Source organism: Colletotrichum lupini, chromosome 5 (genome assembly GCF_023278565.1).
Source record: "Colletotrichum lupini chromosome 5, complete sequence".
Lineage (NCBI taxonomy): Eukaryota > Fungi > Ascomycota > Sordariomycetes > Glomerellales > Glomerellaceae > Colletotrichum > Colletotrichum lupini.
Genome location: NC_064678.1, coordinates 4,188,706 through 4,210,682, shown reverse-complemented (window position 1 = coordinate 4,210,682; position 21,977 = coordinate 4,188,706). Strand labels below are relative to the sequence as shown.

Genomic DNA, 21,977 nt, shown 5'->3' with positions numbered 1-21,977 from the left:
ATATTATTTAATAATACTTATTTAACGACTTCTACTTAACCATAATCGTTACTTACCGCACCTTTAGTATTAGTAATAATACGTATTACTAACCTAAGTAACTACCTCGATTTAAAAAGTCTTATTACTAACCTAAATAACTACTACCTATACCCTTTTTCATTTAGTAACTATAATAAGTTAATAAAGCTTTTTAGAATAGCGGACGGTAATATAAACGGTAATAACTAGCCTATAGGTAATAATAACCTAATTAGTAATCTCTTTACTAATATAATTACCTAAATTACTATAATAGTAGCCTTAATTATAAATAATATAAATAATAGTAACGATAGTAGCTAATAATTAACTTTTAAATATAATAATAATTAGTTTATACCCCTAAAGCTAGAGGAGATTAGATATTTCGATCTAACTAGTTACGATAATTCGAAGTATAGTATTACCTCCGGTATTAAGTTTACTACTTATATTAACGTTTATATTTTTTATAATAGGCTTTAGTATCTCGTAATAACTAAAAGCGACGTAGTTATTAAGGAGGTATAGTCGTTTTATTTACTAAGTATAGCGTTAATATAGTATATTACTAAGCTTATATAACTAGAACGACTAGCTCTATTTAATTACGAAATATAAGTTATTACTAAGACTTTATAAAAGCGGTTTAAATAAAATTCTTTTAAAGCCCTTAACGTATTATATATATAAAAACTTATAATTAGGGACCTTGTTAATAGATATATAATTAGATTATTTATATAAAAAATAATTTATAACGTATAAAATATAAAAATTAATAACGTTTAGGTATAACTTAAAGTTATTTTTAAAGCTCTTAACGGCAAGATCTAAGTATAAATCGAAAAGCTAATAGTAATAATAACCCTAACTTAGTTCTTAAACCGCCTTAATAATAGAGAGAGTATTTTAATTTATATAGCTAAGGATAAATATCTCGTACGAAATAATTACTAAGTATAATAAGTAATAACGAGCTCTTTATATAATAACGACTTAGTCCCCGAACTAAAGTTAGCCTTATAAAAAAAAAGGATATTAAAATACTCCTTATTTATTATAAAAACCGGAGTTTGATAATTACTAGCCGAACTATAATTACTAATAATTTAATAAGTAGTCTAATTATAATTAATATAACGACTTTAATTATTTAAATAACCGTAAGCTACTTACTTAGTATAATAACTTATATAAAGGCAGTAATTTTTAAAGAGGTAATTAGTTAAATAATTAACTTATAACGCAGGCTAATAGCTAAATAACTAATACTATATAATAAACGTAATAGAGTACTTAGTCTTAGTTATACTAACCCCCCTAAATAAGAAGTTCTATAGCGCTATTATAATCTAGCGGGTATACTTATAACCCTAATAATAACCCTAATAAACTATACTAATAGTATAATAACTACTATTTAAACCGTTCTAATTATAACTAACTACGTCGTATATATATATAAGCCTACGTATTAAAAAAATAGGACGAAGAGCTATTAGGATAAGACGAGGATTAGAATCTAGAGTAGGTATATTATAATAATAACTAATTAGAAAAACTAAATATAAATAATAATTTTAATAATATAGACTACGGACCTCTAAATTACGATCTAGTACCCGTAATTAGGGACGTAGTATTTTTTATTATTAGCTCTTTAAATATATATAACTATAAGAAATATAATAAGTAATTTGCTTTAAGTAATAGACTATTTTAATATCTCTACAATACACACGACGTAGGCCTTTAATATAAACTATAAATACTAATAACTAACGCTTTTCTTAGGATTCCCTAGTTACTAAACGACGAGGATTAAGGAAAAGCGTATTTAATAATATTATATTAATAACGGAGGACGATATAGTAACTATCTCGCTAATAATAAATACTCTAGTTACTAATAAAGCTAGACTACTTATTATTACCTCTATTACGGATTTTAAGTTAGATATTAAAATAAGATTTAAAATAAGAATATTTATTATTATATAACTACGACTTATAACTTTTCTTAACGACGATACTAAGGAGGAGGTTTATATTAATATAAGCTATAGTTAATCGATTACTAACTAACAATAGATTATAATTATTTTTTTATTTTTAAAAATCAGATAACGCGCCGTTCCTCTAACTATTAGAGGTATTAAAATAAATATATACTAAATATAAGATTATATAGTTTTCTTATTTTATATTAAGGGCACTACTATAAACAATAGTATACTATCCTTAATATACTTTATATAAGAAATATTACTAGTTAATAGCCTATAAATAAATATATTAATTAGTACCGATATTATAAAACTAAAAAAATTTAAAATCGACTTTGCTACCTCTATTATTATTATTTAATTATATAATATTAACGTCCCGGCGTTTTATAATACTAAACGTAGATTACTTATTAAGGCTACGATCTAATTAGCTATAATAATAACTATACTACTATATATATCTTCCCTATTCCTAGTTTTATATTCCGTAATAACTAACGAAGACCTACTATTTAAGCTAGTATTATATAATAAGTTCGTATTTTATATATTATTAGCTAATAAGAATATATACTATATTATAACTATTAATAATATTAATAAACCTATTATAATCCCTGCGAAAGCTAAGGTTAGCTCCCTTAATTTAATTATTAAAAATACTTATTATTAATAAGTTAACAATGACTAAGCGAGTATAGCGGCTAATTTTAGTAATATAAATAGTAAGCTAAACGAGGCTATAATTTTTAAGCTAATAGAGGTTTAGTTAACGAACTAAATAAAAGAATATATAACTAAAATTACGATATATAACGGAGCTAATAAAGTAAACTATTTTATGCCCCTATTAAACTATTTTTAAAACGTCTTTAAGGATACCGGCTTTATTAATATTCTTAAAGACTAATAGATACGAATTACCCTTAAACTAAGCTAGGAAAAGGAGGTCCCTAAGATAAAGAAGATTTACTATTTAAAAGTTAACGAAAAAAAAGTCGTTTAGAAATAACTAGATATACTTATTAACTAGGGACGATTATATTATATTATAAACTTAGTACCGTTTTTATTCTTAGTTTTTATAATATAGTATAAAGTTAATAAAAAACAAAAAGGCTATATAGTTATTAATATTTATAAACTAAATAAGATTATACTCCTAGATAGCTACTTAATACGATCGTAGGACGATATTTTTAATATTATTAAAAATAAGCGCTATATTATAGTTATAAACGTAAGTTCGTTTTATTATTAATAGTAAGTATACCCCGAATCTCGCGACGCTTTTACGATTATTATACCTAACGGATAATATATTTTTAATTATATTATAATAAGTTATAAAAACTTAAACGCTTACGTCTAACGATAAATAAACGCCCTCTTTATAAACGTCTTAGCCCGATTATATTATAATAATATTATTATTAAATCTAATACGTTAAAGGAGTATATTACTAACTTTAACGCTATTTTTTGTTTATTATAATAAAAAAATATTAGTATTAACCTATTAAAGACCTTTGTGGGATTTTTAAGTACTATCGTTCTTAGATAATACGTTAATACCTTTAGCCTATTTACTATAATAGAAAAGTTAAATACTCTTAAATAATTTAAATATTTAACGACCCTCCGTAACCTCGAAATATTTATCGGCTTCGTAGGGTACTTTTATAATAACGTCCCGGGATATATATTTATTATAGAACTATTAGAGTAACTAAAAACGGATTTATTATAATAAAGGACTAAAAATAGTAAATAAATTACTAATAAGGATCCCGGGCGTAAATAATAAATAAAATTAGTCCTAATTATAACTATTAATAAAGAACGGTACGCGTTTAAAAAAGTACGTAGCGACTTATTAAATAATATTAAGTTATATTACTATAACTTAATACGACCGCTATTTATTAATTTTAATATAGCGGCAACGGGCATTAGTATTATAGCCTACTACGTTAAGTTAGAAGTATTATAAATAATTATAAACGATAAAGGGAAGCTAATTAAACTATTATTAAAGGGTACTATTTAATTAGTATTATATTTATTACGAACCCTATCCGAGCTTAAAAAAAGATATTAGCTAATAGAAATAAAAACACTAGGTTTTATCTAGGTCCTAAAGAAATATAACCACTAGATCTCTATATTAAAACTTATTATAATAATTATTACTAATTATTCTATTATCGTAGGCCTATAACGATAATTAGATATTACTAATACTACGGCGAATAGTATTAATAATAAGAAACTAATTAGGGCGATAGAGTACGCTAGCTAATTTAATATTTAGGTTATATATAAGCTAAGTAAGGAATATATTATACTAAACGCGCTATCTAGATTACTAGCTAACCCGGGATATAACGAGCTAAATCTAATAAATAGCGGCTTAAACGTTTTACTAAACGACGTACTAAATAATTAGGTAATATAGATATAGGTATAATTAGTTTTCCTAACTAATAATACCTATACTATATAAATTAATTTATTACCGATATATATAACTAACGACTAGTAATTAAAAAACGATATTATACTATTAGTAACATAGGATAGTACTAGTATAATTCTTTTTAAAATAGTACCGAGTTTTAAAAAGAAAATTTAGTAGGGCTACGATATAAACTTAGTTTTTAAATTTATTATTAAAATAGTCTGTAATAATATAATATTATTTAAAGAGAACTGTGCTAAATTACTATTTTTTTTGCGCAGGGGACTATTATAAAAAGTAATATATAATATATATAATTAATTATATATTTTTTAAATATACTATGCTAATATTTTCAAAACGGCTTACGAAGGAAACTATATAGGCTATAATAAGATAGCTATAATATTATCCAGATATTATATACTACGATTTATATAAAATCTAAAGCGCTATATTTAGGGTTACTTAACGTGCTTAATAATAAAACTCAAAACATACCGACTATATAATAATATATAACCTATTATACCGTTATTATATCTTTATTATATAATTACTATTAATTTTATTTTAGGACTACCGACCTTAAGAGAAAGATATAATTATATTTTATTAATAACCGATAAGATATTTAAATAGATTAGTCTAATACCTAGATATAAAACGATAATAATAAAAGAATAGGTAACGTTATTAATAGACTTTTTATAATACTATAACTAGGGACTACTAAAGGTAATCCTAAGTAATAAAGACCCTAAATTCCTTTTTATAATATAAAAATATATATAAGATAAGTGCGGTAATAAACTATTATACTTAGTAGCTTACTATTCCTAGACTAATAGCTAGAGTAAACGGATAAACTTTATAATCGAGTTAGCGCTACGAATATACTTTATATTATTAAAATCCCTAGATTAATAGCCCGATAGTATTCCCTAACTATAATTCGAGATTAATAATAGTAGATTAGTAGTAATAACTAAGTTACTTAACGAAATTATTTTAGGATTTACTCTTAATAATATTATTAATATAATTATAAACGTAATAGATAAACTGCTAACTAGACTAGAAATACGATTTAAAGTATACGACGCTATTACTATCGTAGCCGTTTAGATAAAATGATACTACGACTAAAAGCGCCTTACTAAATTTTTCGAAATTAGATAACGTATTATACTAAGACTATATTATAATTATAATATATTATAATTAACTATACTAAGAAAGAAATACTTATAATAATATACTAAGCCTTTTATAATCTTCGAACGGGTTAAATAACTTATATATAAGCTTAACTTATTTTAATACGTAAAGATATATAACGTAATCTTAGTTAACTACTTAGAACTAGTACTACTACTTAATATTTATAAACGAGCACTACTAATATTAATAGTAATTTTACTTACTAATTTATTAAAGAAAATTATTAACGTTTAATAAAATAGGAATAGATTATAGTTTTTATTATAACTAGAGGGACTAGGTAAATAATATAAATAGTAGCTAGAACTTCTCTATAAAATTATCGTAACGAAGTATTTACTACTATAAGAAGAAAAATATTTAATTTAGCTAAATAATAATTCCTTTTTATAATAGAGGATAGTATTAAGTATTCTTAATTTTAAGTACTTACTTAAAGCTAAAGATCGAACTTACTATTTAATCTCGATTCTATATTACCTATAACTAGCTATTTAAACCTTATTTTTACTTACTTTAGCTATACCTTTTTCTTTTCCTCTATATACTTATATTAAAATAGCGTAACTAAGTAAGACTAATAATAGCCTTATTAACTTAGCTAGTTAAGTATATAATAAAAAAGGTACTAACTAAATATTTATTAATAATCTTAATAATCCGATAACCCCTAATATTAATTATATAAACGCTTTTAAATTATTATAATATTTATTAGTTATTAAGGGTAAAAATAATAAATTATTTAAAGTAGGAAATAAGGATAACGACTCGGTAAGTAAAGAGGGCCCTAGACTCGAGACTAAACGTAGGGGATTCGCTAGTTTATTTAGTATATATAACTTATTTATTATAAACTTACTTCTTAAGAGACTTAGAATATTTAATACTGAACTATTTATAATACTAAATAATACTACTTAGAAAATCTAAAATTAAATAAATAAAAAGTTATTATCCTAGCTAGAGAAGATAATAGCTTAAACCCTAATTATAATTAATAACGACTTATTATTTATAGAGTTAAAAATTAAAAATAAAAAAGCTAATAGTACGAAGTTATTATTAAATAACGACGACGATTTTTTAAAAATTAAAAAGGGGACTAATAACGAGGAGTTTAATAAAAAAGACTTTAATAATAATATTCTATTTAACGAGAAGTTACTAATAAAAAAAAACGTAAGACTAAAAAAATAAAAAATATAAGTAATAAGAAGCTAAAAGTAGTAACTTTATAAAAAAATCCTCTTTAGGACGATTTATTAAAAAAGATACCTATACCCTTAAAGCCGACTCTTAACGATCCCTTAGTATAACTAATTAAAATTAATCTAAGTATATTTATTTTAAATAAGATAATACCTAAGTAGTACTATTTAACTCTTAAACTAGTATAATAAAGTTAGCTATATAAAAAGAATTATAATAGCTTATACTATACTATAGTATTTTTTAATAACGACTTAGATAATATTATTTTCTTAGAGTTTAATAAAATTTCGGTTATAATAACTCTTTACTAAACGCTTATAAATAGCTAAAAGAAAAGTAACTTATTATTATATTTTATATATAAAGCTTTATATAAGATTACTAAAAAAGAGGTAATAATTAAAGAAATTGTAATAGTAATATATTTATATAGCCTTAGCTTATTAAAGAATTAGTATAACTATTTTAATTAAATTAAGCTATTAAAATACCTTACTATTTATAATTCTATAGAGCCTAGATATAATAATATACTAAATACGCTTTTTATTATTTATAAATAATAGAGGCTAGTACCTCGAACTATTAGTACGACTCCCGGGCCTTAATACTTATTTTTAAAATAATTAGAGTAATTACTAATTAAAAAGGAAAAGCCTAGGGATATAATTTTATAATATAATATAACCCTAGTTTAAAATAACGATAAAGAATTCTATAAGTTTATATAAAAGATTATTATTAAAACAATAATAAATAATAAAGCGAGGATAATTCTTTTTTAATAAGAGATATAAAAAAGAGAATAGTAAGAAAAAGTAAATTATATAATAAAAATAACTAATATAACGATTCTTAATAACGAGCGGAAAATAATTCGTAAAAAAGTACTCTGCGATCTCGATACTAAACTATAGGGATAACTTAGTAACTCTAGCACGTATAGCTTTAACGAGGTAATGCGGGATATTCTTATGAAGAATATAAAAAGTGAATATTTATATAGAAATAAGAATATATAAATATAGGGGATATAAGCGTGTTACGGCAGTGGGCACCAGGGCCCTGTGGGCCCTGTAGCTCAGCCTTAGGCTACGAGGCTAAGCTCTTAGTAGTTACGTAACGAGCTAGACCGCTAGGCCTAAAGGGCCAGCCTACTAGCTTCTACTTACTATTCTGTTTTTTCCCTCTTTACGTTAAGTCTTTAGTTAATTAGGTTAATATAATAGCGTTCCGACCTACCTCAAGTTCCCTTTTATAATACTACTTAACGTTACTTAATTAACTATTCTTTAGAAATAGAACGATAATATCTTAATTAATTAATAATTAGCTACCCTTACTAAAAAAGTGCATAAGAGAGCCGAGCGATAGCCGGTCGAATTAATTGCGCATAAGTAGTATAATTAATACTCCCTAAATATATACCCCCTTTACTAAACGTAATAGTTAGAGGATATAGCTAAGGAGGCTAGGTCTCCCTTTGTACTAACGGCTTTTAGTAGAGCTACTGCCTCTATAAGTCTTAATAAAGCGTTATAGGCCTTAATAAAAGCGCTAAGCTCCTAGTTATTAACCTAGAGGTCGCGCTATCCGACTAGCTAGTAGAGCGCTTTTTACTTTTTATTACCTAGGCCGATTACTTAGCGTACTTTAACAACGTAGCTAACTAGCTTACTTTACCTATTTATATCCGTAACGATATCCTTTTTAAAAAGAATACTAAGTAGTATATCGACCTCGACCTTATTTAAGAGCTATACTTTAAAAACGACGAAAAGACCCTATTTAAGTAGATCGAATAGTAATTAAAGATGCGTATTACTTAGTACTAATTAGAGCAGGTCCTAGCGTCCGCTATTAGCTAGCTAAGTAATAGTACTAAGTGCCTATATACAATAACTTATAAAAACCTCGACCTTATGCGTATTATTATTATAAAGCTCTGTATTATAAAAGAAGCCCTTACCTAAGCCTATATTAGTAATACGGCTATAGCCGAAAGGCTAGAGTAATTAGAGAACGGCTCCTAGGCTAGCTCTATTTAAAATACTACTACTTTTAGCGCGCTAAAGTAACGGCTAGTATATTTAAAAACGTAGAGTAGCTACGAGACTACTCTAGCCTCGTCCTATCTTATTACCCACGGCTCTTAAAAAATACTTAACGTACTTACTTTTATAAGTAATAATACTAGCCTTAAGTTCGACTATTAGCTTTAGTGTATTATAAAGCGCTTAAAGAACGCTAACTATAGTACGGATAAGTACTACTTAGAGTATATTATTAATAAAATTAGAAGTAGCGCTACGGAGTTTATATACCTATTACTAACTTCTAACGAGATTACTATAGCTAAGTAACTACTTTACGAGCTTAAGTCGGCTTATACTAGCCTAATTACTATAGATAACGCTAGCTATAAGCTAAACGTACTTATAATTACGCTTAAAAATGTCTATTAAAAGCGCTCTATATTCGCTAAGCTTATGCATATTAATAAGCTTCTAAAGTCCTAATAAAAGCGCCGTTTTTATAATAAGCTACTTATATATCTTCGTAACTAGGCTATATCGAAGTACTTAGATAATACGGCTACTTTTTAAAAATATACTAAGTACGTCGCCTAGTTAGCTAACGTAATATAGCCCCCTTTTATAAAGGACTGCGCAGTTAAAGCTTTTAGCTAGATTTATTAAACCTCGGGTAGAAGTAATAGAAGTAATAGAAGTAACGGAAATAATAAAAATACTAAAAATACTAAATAGGACCGAGGTCGCACCTCTACCTACGAGACGATCCCTAAAGCCCTATATTAAAAGCTTAAGGATAGTAGCGCTTACTTTATTTATAATAATACTAAACATATCTCTAAGGACTACTCTAAAAAGCCGAAAACTACTATAACTACTATTAACGCTACCGCGGGCCCTGCTAAGATAGAGTTAGGTTTAGAAAACTAGACCCCTTAATAAAAGTAAACTCCTAGCTAGGGGATATATATAAAAAGGACAGAAGATTAGTAATTAATTTAGTAAACCTATAGGATCTCGTAGGGGGTTAGCCCCTTAAAATAGAGCTTATATTAGTATTTAATAAATATAGAATTTGCCTAAGAGCCTTATTTAATACGGGAGCTAATAAGTACGGATTTATAAATAACTACGTAACCCTTTTATTATAATAGTTCTGCGTAGCCCTATCTTATAAATTACTATGCCTAATCCTTACTACTAGGTTTAATAAAGAGCGATTAAATAATACTAGCGTAGTATAAACCGCTAACTTATATATTAATTAACGAGTCCTTCTAAAAGCACCCCTCTTTTAACTTAACACGGGCCGCTACGACCTAATCTTAGGGCAGAAGTAGTTTAAATATTACGAGGTAAACCCTAATATTCGCTACTAATAGCTAATATAGCCTAAGGACCTATTACTATAAAAGACGCCCTTTATTATTATTAAGAATATCGAGGACCTATATGCCCCGGAAGTTATCGACGTATAATACTAAATCGACGCTAATTACTAATAGGACTTATTTAAAATAGATATGACCTACTATAACTAAAAGCTCTAGTAGTAGCGGGCGAAGGGCACGCTAATTAGGATATTATTACGCCTATTAAAGATAATAGCCCGTTAGATATAGTAATTAGATAAGGCTAAGGATATAAAAAAAATAGAACGCGCCCTTAACGGCACTACTATTACCCCCGTAAAGAGGGTTAAATAGTAAAAACTATACTTAATAGCGTTATAAATAGATATTACCTTTATTAGCGCTCCCGTATTTAAAAAGAACTTAAAATAGAATAATATCGAGATAGGCTCTATATTATTTTATAAGCTAGACCGTATTATAAAGGATAAGAAAGAGGAGGCGGACCCTTTATACGATAATAACTAAGTTACTTACGACCTTATAATAACTAACTTACTAAAGTACTTACGGCCCTAAACCGACGTTTTTAGTAAAGCGGCTAGCAATATACTTATACTTTATAAGCCGTATAATTATAAAATCGAGCTCCTAGATAGTAGTAGAAAGAAGCTAACCTACTACTTTCTATATAAGTAGTCGGTACCGGAGCTAGAGGCTATAAGAGCCTATTTATTAAAGTACTTATAAAAAGGATTTATCGAGCTAAATAATACTCCTTTTATATTACTAACGCTATTTATAAAAAAGTACGATAGTAGTTTGCGCTTTTATATTAACTTTTATAAGCTAAATAAGGTTATAAAAAAAGACCGCTACTTATTACTACTTATTAACGAGACCCTCGCGCGGCTAGGTAGGGCGAAGGTATTTACTAAACTAAATATTAAGTAGGCCTTCTACCGTATTCGCCTCGACCTAGCCTCTAAGGACTTAACGACGTTTAGAACCTGCTATGGGGTATATAAGTATAAAGTAGTACCCTTTAAGCTCTATAACGGGCTTACTATATATTAATAATATATAAACGAGATATTAATAGAGTACCTAAACGACTTCTATACGGCGTATATAAATAATATCCTAATCTTCTTAAACGACCCCCTCTAGTATTAGGAGTACGTTACTAAAGTACTAGACCGCTTATAAAAAGCAGGCTTATAAGCGGATATTAAGAAGTATGAATTTAGTATTACTTTTATAAAGTACCTAGGCTTCGTAGTTTCTATAAAAAGTATATAGCTTAATAAGGAGAAAGTCTTTATAATTAGAGACTAGAAGCTACTTATATTACTTAAGGGTATTTAGTCTTTTTTCGGGTTTTATAACTTCTATAGGAGATTTATAAGGGATTACGGCCGCCTAGCTAGGCCCCTTATAAAACTAATAAGTAAGGGAGTTCTTTTTAACTTTAGTACCGACTACGAGACGGCTTTTAAAGTTATAAAGCTAGCGTTAATATTAGCGCTAATCTTTTACTATTTTAAGCTAGAGCTACTAACGTAATTAGAAACCGACGCCTCTAACTTAGTATATGCCGGAGCGCTACTATAATAATAAGAGGATAATAAGTTATAGTACCTAGTAGCCTTTTACTTAAAAACGATAAGCGGCGTAGAGCTTAACTACGCTATTTATAATAAAGAAATACTAATAATAGTATTATACCTAAAGGAATAGCGCGCAGAGCTTATGAGCTATGAGTATAAGTTCGACGTTATTATAGATTATTAGCTATTATTATTCTTTATAACTAAGCGCCTACTTAACTTATAATAAGCCCGCTAGGCCGGCACGCTAATAGACTTTAACTTTTAGATTTATTATTACTTAGGGAAGGAGAACGTACTAACTAACGCCCTATTATAAAAGATAGAGGATATTTATACTTAGTAAGTACTAAAGGAGGCTAATAAGACCTAAGTCCTCTTATTATTAGGACTACTATCTCCTAATATTATAGCGGAGCTATAGACGCTATTAAGCGCCGTAGTTAGTTAACTATAGCTTATAATTAGCTCGCTCTTATTAAAAAACGAGCTCTAGGGGTATTTATTAATAAAGAAGATTTTAAAGCTTAATAGAGACCTTATTATAGCGTCCTTTATACTAATACGAGCGCTAGTGGCTAAAGGGCGCGAGCGCTAGTTTATTTAAAATAACGGATTATTAATAATAAACGGGAAGCTCGTAGTACCTGAGGAAGAGAACTTTCGTATTATAATTATCCGCGAGGTTTATAAATAAAAGCTCCTTGCTTATTTAGGGCATAATAAGGTCGTAAAGATAATTAAGTAGCGATACTACTAGCCGGGCTTAATAGTAGATACCTATTAATATATATAGAACTACTATACTTATTACTAATTATAAAAGCCGCGTAATAAGCCCCTAGGGGAGCTAAGGCTACTTCTAGTGCCCGACTACCCGTAATAGCATATTTCTATCGACTTTATAACTATCCTTACTAATTAAAAAGGATTTAATAATATTTAGGTAGTAATAAACTACCTAGGTAAGAGGGTAATATCCGTTCCTTATTATAAAACTATTATAATAAAAAATATAAGCCGAATGTTTTACGAACGGGTACTACTTATCTTTAGCCTACTAAAGACTATTATATTAGACCGAGGCCCCTAATTTATTTCTAACTTCTAAGGGGAACTTTATAAGATTTGCGGAGTTAAGCTATAGCTATTAATAGCTAACTACCCCTAAATAGATAGCTAAATAGAAGTACTAAACTAGTATATCCTATAGTAGTTAAGATTACTAGTTAACTAATACTAAGATAACTAGAGCGATATACTACCTATAGTCGACTTTACTTATACTACTTAGCCTAGCGAGACTATAGGGCTATTATTATATAAAATAGAATTCGGTCATTAGCTATAGCTCTCTTTTAACTAGTCTAAACGAACCTACTAATTCGGTTTTATAAAAGAAAAGCTAAACCGTACTAATACGTAGCGTATAGCCTAGGGGATATACGAGGCCTAAGAGATTACTAAGAGTAATATAAAAGTCGCTTAGGTACGATATAAGAGGTATACTGACCGCTACCGGCGCCCGGATGACTTAAAGCTAGGAGACCGGGTCTTCGTTAATACTTCGTACTAAAAGTCCGCTAACGTAAATAAACTATAATAGCCGTAGGCCGGGCTATAAACTATCGTTAGTACTAAATAGGGGGGTATATAGATTATAAAACTATTAGTAAGTAGCTAGGTATACCCGGTCTTTTACTTAAATAAGCTAAGAAAGGTTATTAACGACTTATTACCTAGGTAAAACTAAGACCTACTACTACCGATTATTAATAATAATAATAAACCGGAGTACGAGGTCTCGGAGGTTATTAAATTACGTTTATATAGGGGAAAACTATAGTACTAAGCGGACTAGAAGGGGTACGATACGGATCCGACTTAGTACGATATAAAGAGCTTTAAATATACGCTAGCGGCGCTTTAAACGTTCTATTACTAATACTTAATTACTAAGGGCCCGCTACGGAACCTAGATATATAAATAAAAACTACTACGGCTAGCGATTTATTATTACTAAGGGAGGACGATAATATAATAATAGTAATTACGGCTATAGATTCGCTAGAATAAGGGGTAATTTAGAGGTTTATTTTTTTAGTACTACGGATAGCGCCCTTTAGTATAGAGGGGGGGGTAATATTATAGTAATAAGTACTAGGGCCCTGTGGGCCCTATAGCTCAGCCTTAGGCTACGAGGCTAAGCTCTTAGTAATTACGTAACGAGCTAGACCGCTAGGCCTAAAGGGCTAGCCTACTAGCTTCTACTTACTATTCTATTTTTTCCCTCTTTACGTTAAGTCTTTAGTTAATTAGGTTAATATAGTAGCGTTCCGACCTGCCTCGAGTTCCCTTTCGTAATAAGCGTATATAAAAGAGGTTTTTATAATAAAGAGAGTAATATAGTTAAATTACTATATAAAAAGTTGCTTACTTAACGAAAGGTCTAGGTAGGCAAATACACGCCTATATATAGGCATAAAAACCTCCTACTAGAATATTCCATTGCTTATTAATTATGATATAATTAATAAGCGTATACGTAAGTGAATGCGTAATCGTAGTACGTAATTCCGCCTCGAGTAAATTCCAGATTATTCAGTTACCTTCCAGTACTTTCCATTGCTCACGTAAGCTTATATAAGCAGTATTGCTTACATAATCAATACCTATAATAATCTATAGAAATCGTAGATTAATATGGTATATAGTTTGCTTACGTAATATTGATAATAAGGCGAATAATAAGGTAAACAAAGTTACCTTCGTAACAGTAACTTATTACTAAAGTATTATATTATTAAATATAATAATTATAATTATTATAGAATATTTTAGGTAATATATTTATAATAATTATAATAGTATTATATTATAATAGCGTTATATTTAAAAGAAATAATTAGGGAATATAAGCGACGAGGACGTTATAAAATTTTAATTAAGGGGCAGGCTACTATATTATATAGCTATAGGCTATGTACTATAACTAGTAGTAACTAGCCATAACTATATATAGGGGCTTCTGCCCACATTAGGGGCTTCTGCCCACATTACCTAGAAGAATCAACCACTACTTGACACATCATATTGACCCTACCTTTGCCCCCGGCAATTACCCTCTATGGCCAATAGAAGCCCCGGTCTATTCTTTGAGTGCTTCTCACCGCCCGGACCCTGGACAGCTCTGGAATGGCAGAAAAAAAGTTCCTCGAGTCGAGTCTCAGTGAAGCGCAAATCCACCCGCACATTGCTTGACAAGGTGCAGCTAAATAACAACAACATCGACATCATCATCATCATCATCCGGGCCCATCCCTTGTACACAATGCAATGAGTCTCCTTACAAGATGGAGCGCTTCACGCCCATTTGAAGCAACCCAAAGAGCCGTGCAACTCTCCAGTAACCCATTTCTCTACGGCCAAGCGCGCAATGGATCGCTCTCTGCGATACATCGTGGCATTTGGCGTTCCGACAAACCACGCAACGATCGCACCGACCGCAACTCCAGGCCTGCATCCAGGCCGCGATTGACAGAATCTAAAGGCCGCAGCAGATCAAGAGATGCTGCCAAATCTAAGCCCGATGCTTTCAGCGAACGATTCTCCAGCGCCATTGGTAGCCGTCGCGATGGCCCGCGAGACCGCGAACCGCGCCATTTCAAGCCCAAGAAGGCCTTCCAGAAGATGCAAGAGAGGATAAAAGAGCAGGAAGAAGAAGGAGGAAGGAAATCCCGAAGCAAGCGATTCAACAACCCCGAGTTCTCCTTCGGCAAGAAGAGCTTGGTCTACCAACTCAACCGTGGTGAGTTGAAGGACAAGGTCGGCAAGCTGCTGGAGAGGAATGGCGCAAAAGAGGAGGAGTCCTCGAAGCCAACTGCACAGCGTGATAGTGGAAACGACTGGTTTCAAGTTGGTCGACAGGATCGTCAAGACGGCCGCGAGCGCGACCAATACCAGGATCGCCGTCCAGATCGTCAACGCGAACGTTTCCAGGATCGCCGCCCCGATCGCCAGCATGAAAAGTTTTCAGACCGCCGCCCGGACCGCCGTGACCATCAATCAGGAGCGAGAACAGGTTTTGCGCGAGAGCGTATGGACTCCATGCGGGAGGGTGCCCGCAGAGAACTCGAGGCCGCCCCTCCTCGACGGTTTGGATCAAGACAGCCGGACCATGAAGCATCTTCTGAACCGTCAGAATTCCGTGGCTTGGTTCAGTACACAACAGCTGCATCGCAGTTCCTCTTCGGTCGCTCGGTCGTCAAGGCAGCACTGAAGAATTCGCAACGCAAACTCTATCATCTCTACCTTTACCAAGGGAGCAACAAGAAGGAAAGCATGGACGATAAATGGATCTTGTCCATGGCGGAAAAGAAGAAGGTCAAGATCACCAAGCTTTACGAGAATGACCAACAACTGCTCGATAAAATGAGCAAGGGTCGACCACACAACGGCATCGTGATGGAGACATCACCACTGCCTCAGTTGCCGATCACAGGTCTGGGCGCAGAACATAGCGAGCCCCAAGGCTACCCCGTCTTCGTGGGACGGCAGTCTAAGGAAGACGTCGCGATCAACGGAACTGAGGGTTTCATTCCTTCCAGGCCCGGTACGGCTCGGCCGCTTGTGCTCCTTCTGACCGAGATTCTGGACCCCGGCAACCTCGGTGCCATTCTCCGGACAGCCCGGTTCCTCGGCGTTTCCGCGGTTGCCATTACGAAGAGAACATCATCGTCGATCACGTCTACTGTACTGAAGGCTTCGGCAGGTGCTTCTGAGGAGATGCAGTTGTTCTCCGTGGAGGATCCGGGAGCTTTCCTTCACGCGAGCGCAGCCGCAGGATGGACCTCGTATGCCGCAGTCGCACCGACAGCTGGGTTGCGTAGAGACAACCGCCAGTGGACACCGGAAAGCATTGAGGAGAAGAAGCCTCTTCTAACGCAGCCATCCATTCTCGTTCTTGGCAACGAAGGCACAGGCCTCCCGTACGATATCAGGAAGAAAGCCACCCACGAGATTACGATCCCGCGAGTGGCGATGTCAAGCTCGGTGGACAGCTTGAACGTCAGCGTAGCCACGGCCTTGCTCTGCAACTCATTCCTGAGAGGCACTGCAGAGCCTAGCAGTCTCACAGAGAGGCTGCAGAAAGAATCTCACAAGGCAGATGCAGGCGAAAGCATGTTTTAGCGTGGTCTCTCTTGTGGGAAGATGTAACACCATACACGATCATGTAACATATTGTACAAATATCTGTTAAAGTACATTTAGAATACCTAACAAGACATGGACAGGCGATTTCGGTGAACCAAATCCAAGCCTTCTCTTCTCTGTATAATAGACATTCATTGCGAAGATAGAGAGTAGAAAGAGACCTCGATGCGAGCTTGCATACCTTGTGTCGTGCTGTCTTCACGATCGCAAGCACCTCCAGGTATTGGGGTGTCCTGGTGGCACCAAACTTCCCGTCCCGCGGACCCCTGCAAACCTTAGCAGCCAAACCCCTGACAACGTCCAGAGTACGGTTATTCCGCACCCACATGAAGGCTATCCCGCACCCATACTAGGCCTACTTAAGTAAATAGTGGGCTGCACGTAACAGCACCGCCGCAGTAGCTACATTAGGCGCGCGCCTTCCTATTATCTCTATCTTAACGCGTTTTTTCTATCTAACACCCCCTTTTTTAGTCACTTTCGAAGTAGGAAAAGTACTTCTTTAAGTATTAAAATATAGGCTTAAGAGAGGTATTTCCCCTGAGCAAAGACTACCTTCTGAAGTCGTAGTTTTGATTTTGAAAAGCGCGCTATAGAAGAGGGTAAAGTAGAAGGTATAGTAGTAGAAGGTGCAGCAGTAGAGGCTGCGCTTTCCTAAGAAACTGCCGGAATAATATAGATTCTGGGTTAACTGTAGCTGCCGCGGCGGTGCTATTACGTGTAGCCTATTATTTACTTAAGTAGGCCTAGTATGGGTGCGGGATAGCCTTCGTGTGGGTGCGGAATAGCCGTACTCAACGTCCAGGTCCGTGTCTCTTCCGCCCCTGCCACCAAAGCTTGTCGGTAAAACGGCCTTGAATGACGTCTTTTTGGCATCTGTCAGCTACCCAAGCCCAGCCTCCTCAAGAATCCCTAGCTCAGGTAAGGTACGTACACAGAGCTAAAGCCAGCCCGCAGCCGTTAGAGACCGAGAAAATAAGCACTGCTAAACAAACCGATAACAAGACAGCAAAGAAAGGGGAGAACAATGCTAAAAGAGAAAAAAATATCTTTGCTGGGGTGATCAGATCTCGAGTTTGACGTGTACTTGCTGCGGGCCACAGACAAAAAGTTGACAGCGGTCAGATACGAGGGCGGTGAGGTGTCGCAGCCTGTGTCGAAGCCCGAGCAAGCTCCATCGTCTTGCAGCTGGGATCTGGACTCCCGCCGTGGAGCGTGAGACTGACTGCCAGCCCAAGGTGAATTGTGCATCTTTGCCCAGCCACCGATTTCCGCGGCGCCATCCACGCCTCACTAAATGCCCGACCAGACCTCTTCTCATTTTCCCTCTTTACCCTTTTCAATCTTCCACATCAATCCGAGCGAACCTGTGCAAATTGACATTCCACAGCAAATCTGTGATCGTCGTTGTCAAAAGATCGTCGGCGTCAGTGAACTACTTTAAACTGACAGGCGCGACCCAGCGCCACTTACACACAGAGCCTGGGGCCCGGTCGACGACTTTAACTCAACCTCAACACCATCATCGTCAGCTGCAGAACGCATTGCGATCGATACCAAAGCCATTGCCTCGAACTCGGCACAATGCGTTCTAATTCACTTCTGGGCCTCCCTTCCTCGCTCTTGCTGCTCACTGCAGCATGCATCAACGCAGAGCACCCTGCGGTCATCCGCAAAATGTCACCAAACGCTGGGGAGAAGCTCCTGCCCAATGACCTCGCCTTCACCGAGAACGACGTCTTTGGGACAATAAACACAACTCCGCTCTCGCCCCGTGAAGAGCTACTCGCCGCTCGCATGGCCGACGACAGCTTTCTGTCCAACTCCTCGTTTTCATACCGACCACCTTTTGCGGAACATCATGACAGCATTACTAGCACGGGCTGGGAGAGTCTCAGGCGCGCCATTGAGGCGCTTCACATTCTCGAGAAGAGGCAGTCTTGCCCGACAACTATGAACAGCTGCGATTACATTGGGGCGGCGAACAAGTGCTGCCTGAGCAACGAAGTGTGTGTCAAGGTAGTCGATGAGCACGTTGGGAACGTCGCCTGTTGCCCCAAGGGCGCTGCTTGCAGTGGAGCCGTTGCGGCATGTCCCAGCGGTACCACAAGCTGTGATGCGGAGCTGAGTGGTGGATGTTGCATCCCGGGATATGTCTGTCAAGGCGTTGGCTGTAAGTACTCACCCACACCTTTACGCTTGGTATAAGCTGACAAGACCAAGGTGTGCCAAGTCCTCCCCCGGAAACGAGTGCTTCGCCAACTCAGACGGTCACAGGCACAGGCGGAGGTGGAGGAGGAGGCGGCGGCGGCAGTACCGGTGGCGGGGGTGGTGGTGGAGGAGCAGGCACGACAGTCGTCCAAACGATCACCACGACGTCCGTCTCGACAACGACACTCGTTGACGGGAGAACCACGACAGTGCTTGTGACAGTGATTGTGACAGTTGGTGGAGCGACCACGAGAAGAACCACGACGAGCACAACCGCTGAGGAGTCCCCAACCACGGCTCCAGAGCTTACGACAACGACAACAGGTACCGCGGTGCCTCCTTTCCGACCAACATCCACCGACTCGGACGAGCCGCCAGCCACATCCGCGTACTGCCCGACTGGATTCTACGCCTGTCTCGCTCGCGCCGGTGGAGGCTGTTGCCAGACTGGCCGCGACTGTGCCACTACTTCGTGTCCGCCAACAGAATCGACTACCATCATCAGCAACGGCGTCACCGTCGTCGTTCCCCTCACCGAAGTGCCGGAGCCCCAGGCGACGGAGACCTGCGCGAGCGGCTGGTTCTTATGCGGCTCCGAGGGCGGTCCTGTTCCTGGCTGCTGCCCGAGCGGGTATGAGTGTGGCACCGCGAGCTGCTCGAGTATCTCGCCGACACGCACTGGCGAGATCCAGAAGCATTTCCCCAACTCGGGGGGTGCAAAAGCTGGGGTGTCGTTGGCTGCCATGGCCATCTCTCTTATGGTTGCGTTACTTTGATTTCACAGCATCATTGCATTGGGCGGCGTTTATAGACGGGGATTTTCAGAGGCACTGAATATGGATTCCATTTGAAATTCGGGAGAAGCGAGGAAATGAGAACAAGATGGCTAGGGGAACGTATACGAGGGACGTTTAATGGCATTGGTCACAATGAATATGAGAGGATTCCTCGAGGTTTGAGCCTAGGGAACATATTCCAGCACACACACTCAAGAGAGCACATAGTGAAGAACGTGATCCCGTTGTAACTTGTTCAACAGACTCTTGAATTTGCAACACAATCTTGACCTTGGCGTGTGATCTCCATGTTGCACAAATCAACGAGTAATGTTGCTGATCAGCTACTTCCGCTAAACATTACTCCCAAGGTTCAAGATGAAAGATATAGATGACAGGGAACCTTGGTAGGAAAGGGAAAAAAAAGGAGCTTCCCTGTCGTCCGAGACAAGGACATGCAGTGAGTGACGAGAGAATATATGAAAATTGGGATGTCAATGATTGGATCTATCTGTACCTCCAGGGCCTCCAGACTAGCTACTGTATGTTACTCGCTTTTCTTCTCAGAAAAATCCGAAAAAAGAAATTTCCAAATCCAAATGATGTCCCCATGCGGTACTCATAAGAGTGACGGGGGACTCAAACTAAAACTCCTTTGCGCCGTGTAAAAGTTGTGTTCCGCCCCAAGACGAGGCTCTATAGAGACTGTTCCCCGCCCATGATGATGCGATTGGTGACCGACTTGGTATTAAAGTAAAATGTATGATGCAGAGACTCGGGCCCTATTCTTCTTTCGCGGGCCTAGTGATGTGTGGGGGTATGAATGAATTTGCCAAGGAATGATCGTGTTGTTGGACACCTTCGGTACCTCTCGCCTGGAGAGGGGGGTGGTGTAGGTAGACCGCGTCGAGCAAGGGGCAAAAACCAAAACATTGTCTAGATGAAGTAGGCGGCGACGATGCCTGCAACGACGAGAGAGCCGACAGAGTTATGGACTGCCGCGGCGGTGGGAACGGAGGTCGGGTTGGTGATTGTACCCGATGGCGGGATCGGGGTCCGCGTGCCTGACGGGCTGCTGCCGGACGTGGCGGTAGTAGGACGACCGGAGCTACCGCCACCACCGTTGCCGCCGCCGCCGCCACCACCACCGCGGCTCGTCGGAGCGGTACCGTTGCCAGAAGGAGCAGGTCCACCGCCAGTACCGCCGCCGCCTCCGGTCCCAGTAGGTCTAGACGGGCCAGCAGTACTCGTCATCGTAGCGTTACCAGACGACCGAGGCGGCGGGCCGATTGGGTACGTAGGTCTCGGGACATATCCCGTTCCGGTCCCCGTGCCGGAGGCGTATGGGGTGCAGACGCTGGGCGGGAGCTGAAAGGGGCTGGGGGAGGCGTAGACGACGCAGTTCTTCTCGCAGGCGGCGTCGCCCGAGTAGGGCTGGGACATCCAGCACAGGGAAGGGTTGACGCCCAAGGGAAACTGGCCGGCGAGGTTGTTCGTGCAGCGGCCCGGTTGGCCGCGGCCGTTTGCGTCGCAGCGGATGATGATGTCTGTGGCGAAGGAGTCGCCCGCGCAGAAGGCGGAGTTTGGGCGGGAGCAGATGTATTGGCCTGTTGTTGCATTGCTGTGGCGGTGGTGTTAGTGAGAGGGAGGGCAAGGGAGAGGGAGGGGGTTTGGCTTACTATGTGACTTGGGCTGAGGCCAGCGCCGAAGCGGCGAGGACGAGGGTAGCTGATGTCTTCATGTTGATGCGCTTCTAGCTGAATCTTATCATAGACGTGAAGATGGCCGAGGGGTGAAGGGTGGAGGCGACGGAGGATAGACGAAGCCTTTGTGTACGTGCAGGTTTG

The 21,977-nt window shown here is 36.5% G+C and overlaps 3 protein-coding genes across 3 annotated transcripts; 2 read left to right on the top strand and 1 right to left on the bottom strand.

Moving 5' to 3' along the window:
- Nucleotides 1–15,265: 15,265 nt before the first annotated feature.
- CLUP02_10666 (SpoU rRNA methylase) lies at nucleotides 15,266–17,119 on the top strand (the record flags this gene model as incomplete). The annotated part of the gene is made up of 1 exon (XM_049289640.1): nucleotides 15,266–17,119. One exon carries the CDS (start codon nucleotides 15,266–15,268, stop codon nucleotides 17,117–17,119), a length of 1,854 nt encoding a protein of 617 aa, XP_049146785.1.
- A 1,608-nt stretch (nucleotides 17,120–18,727) lies between these two features.
- CLUP02_10665 (uncharacterized protein) lies at nucleotides 18,728–20,130 on the top strand (the record flags this gene model as incomplete). Its single annotated transcript, XM_049289639.1, has 2 exons — nucleotides 18,728–19,316; nucleotides 19,367–20,130. 2 exons carry the CDS (start codon nucleotides 18,728–18,730, stop codon nucleotides 20,128–20,130), a joined length of 1,353 nt encoding a protein of 450 aa, XP_049146784.1.
- A 936-nt stretch (nucleotides 20,131–21,066) lies between these two features.
- On the bottom strand, nucleotides 21,067–21,871 carry CLUP02_10664 (uncharacterized protein; the record flags this gene model as incomplete). Its single annotated transcript, XM_049289638.1, has 2 exons — nucleotides 21,067–21,751; nucleotides 21,810–21,871. The coding sequence occupies 2 exons, from the start codon at nucleotides 21,869–21,871 to the stop codon at nucleotides 21,067–21,069; spliced, it is 747 nt and encodes a 248-aa protein (XP_049146783.1).
- Between the last annotated feature and the right edge of the window lie 106 nt (nucleotides 21,872–21,977).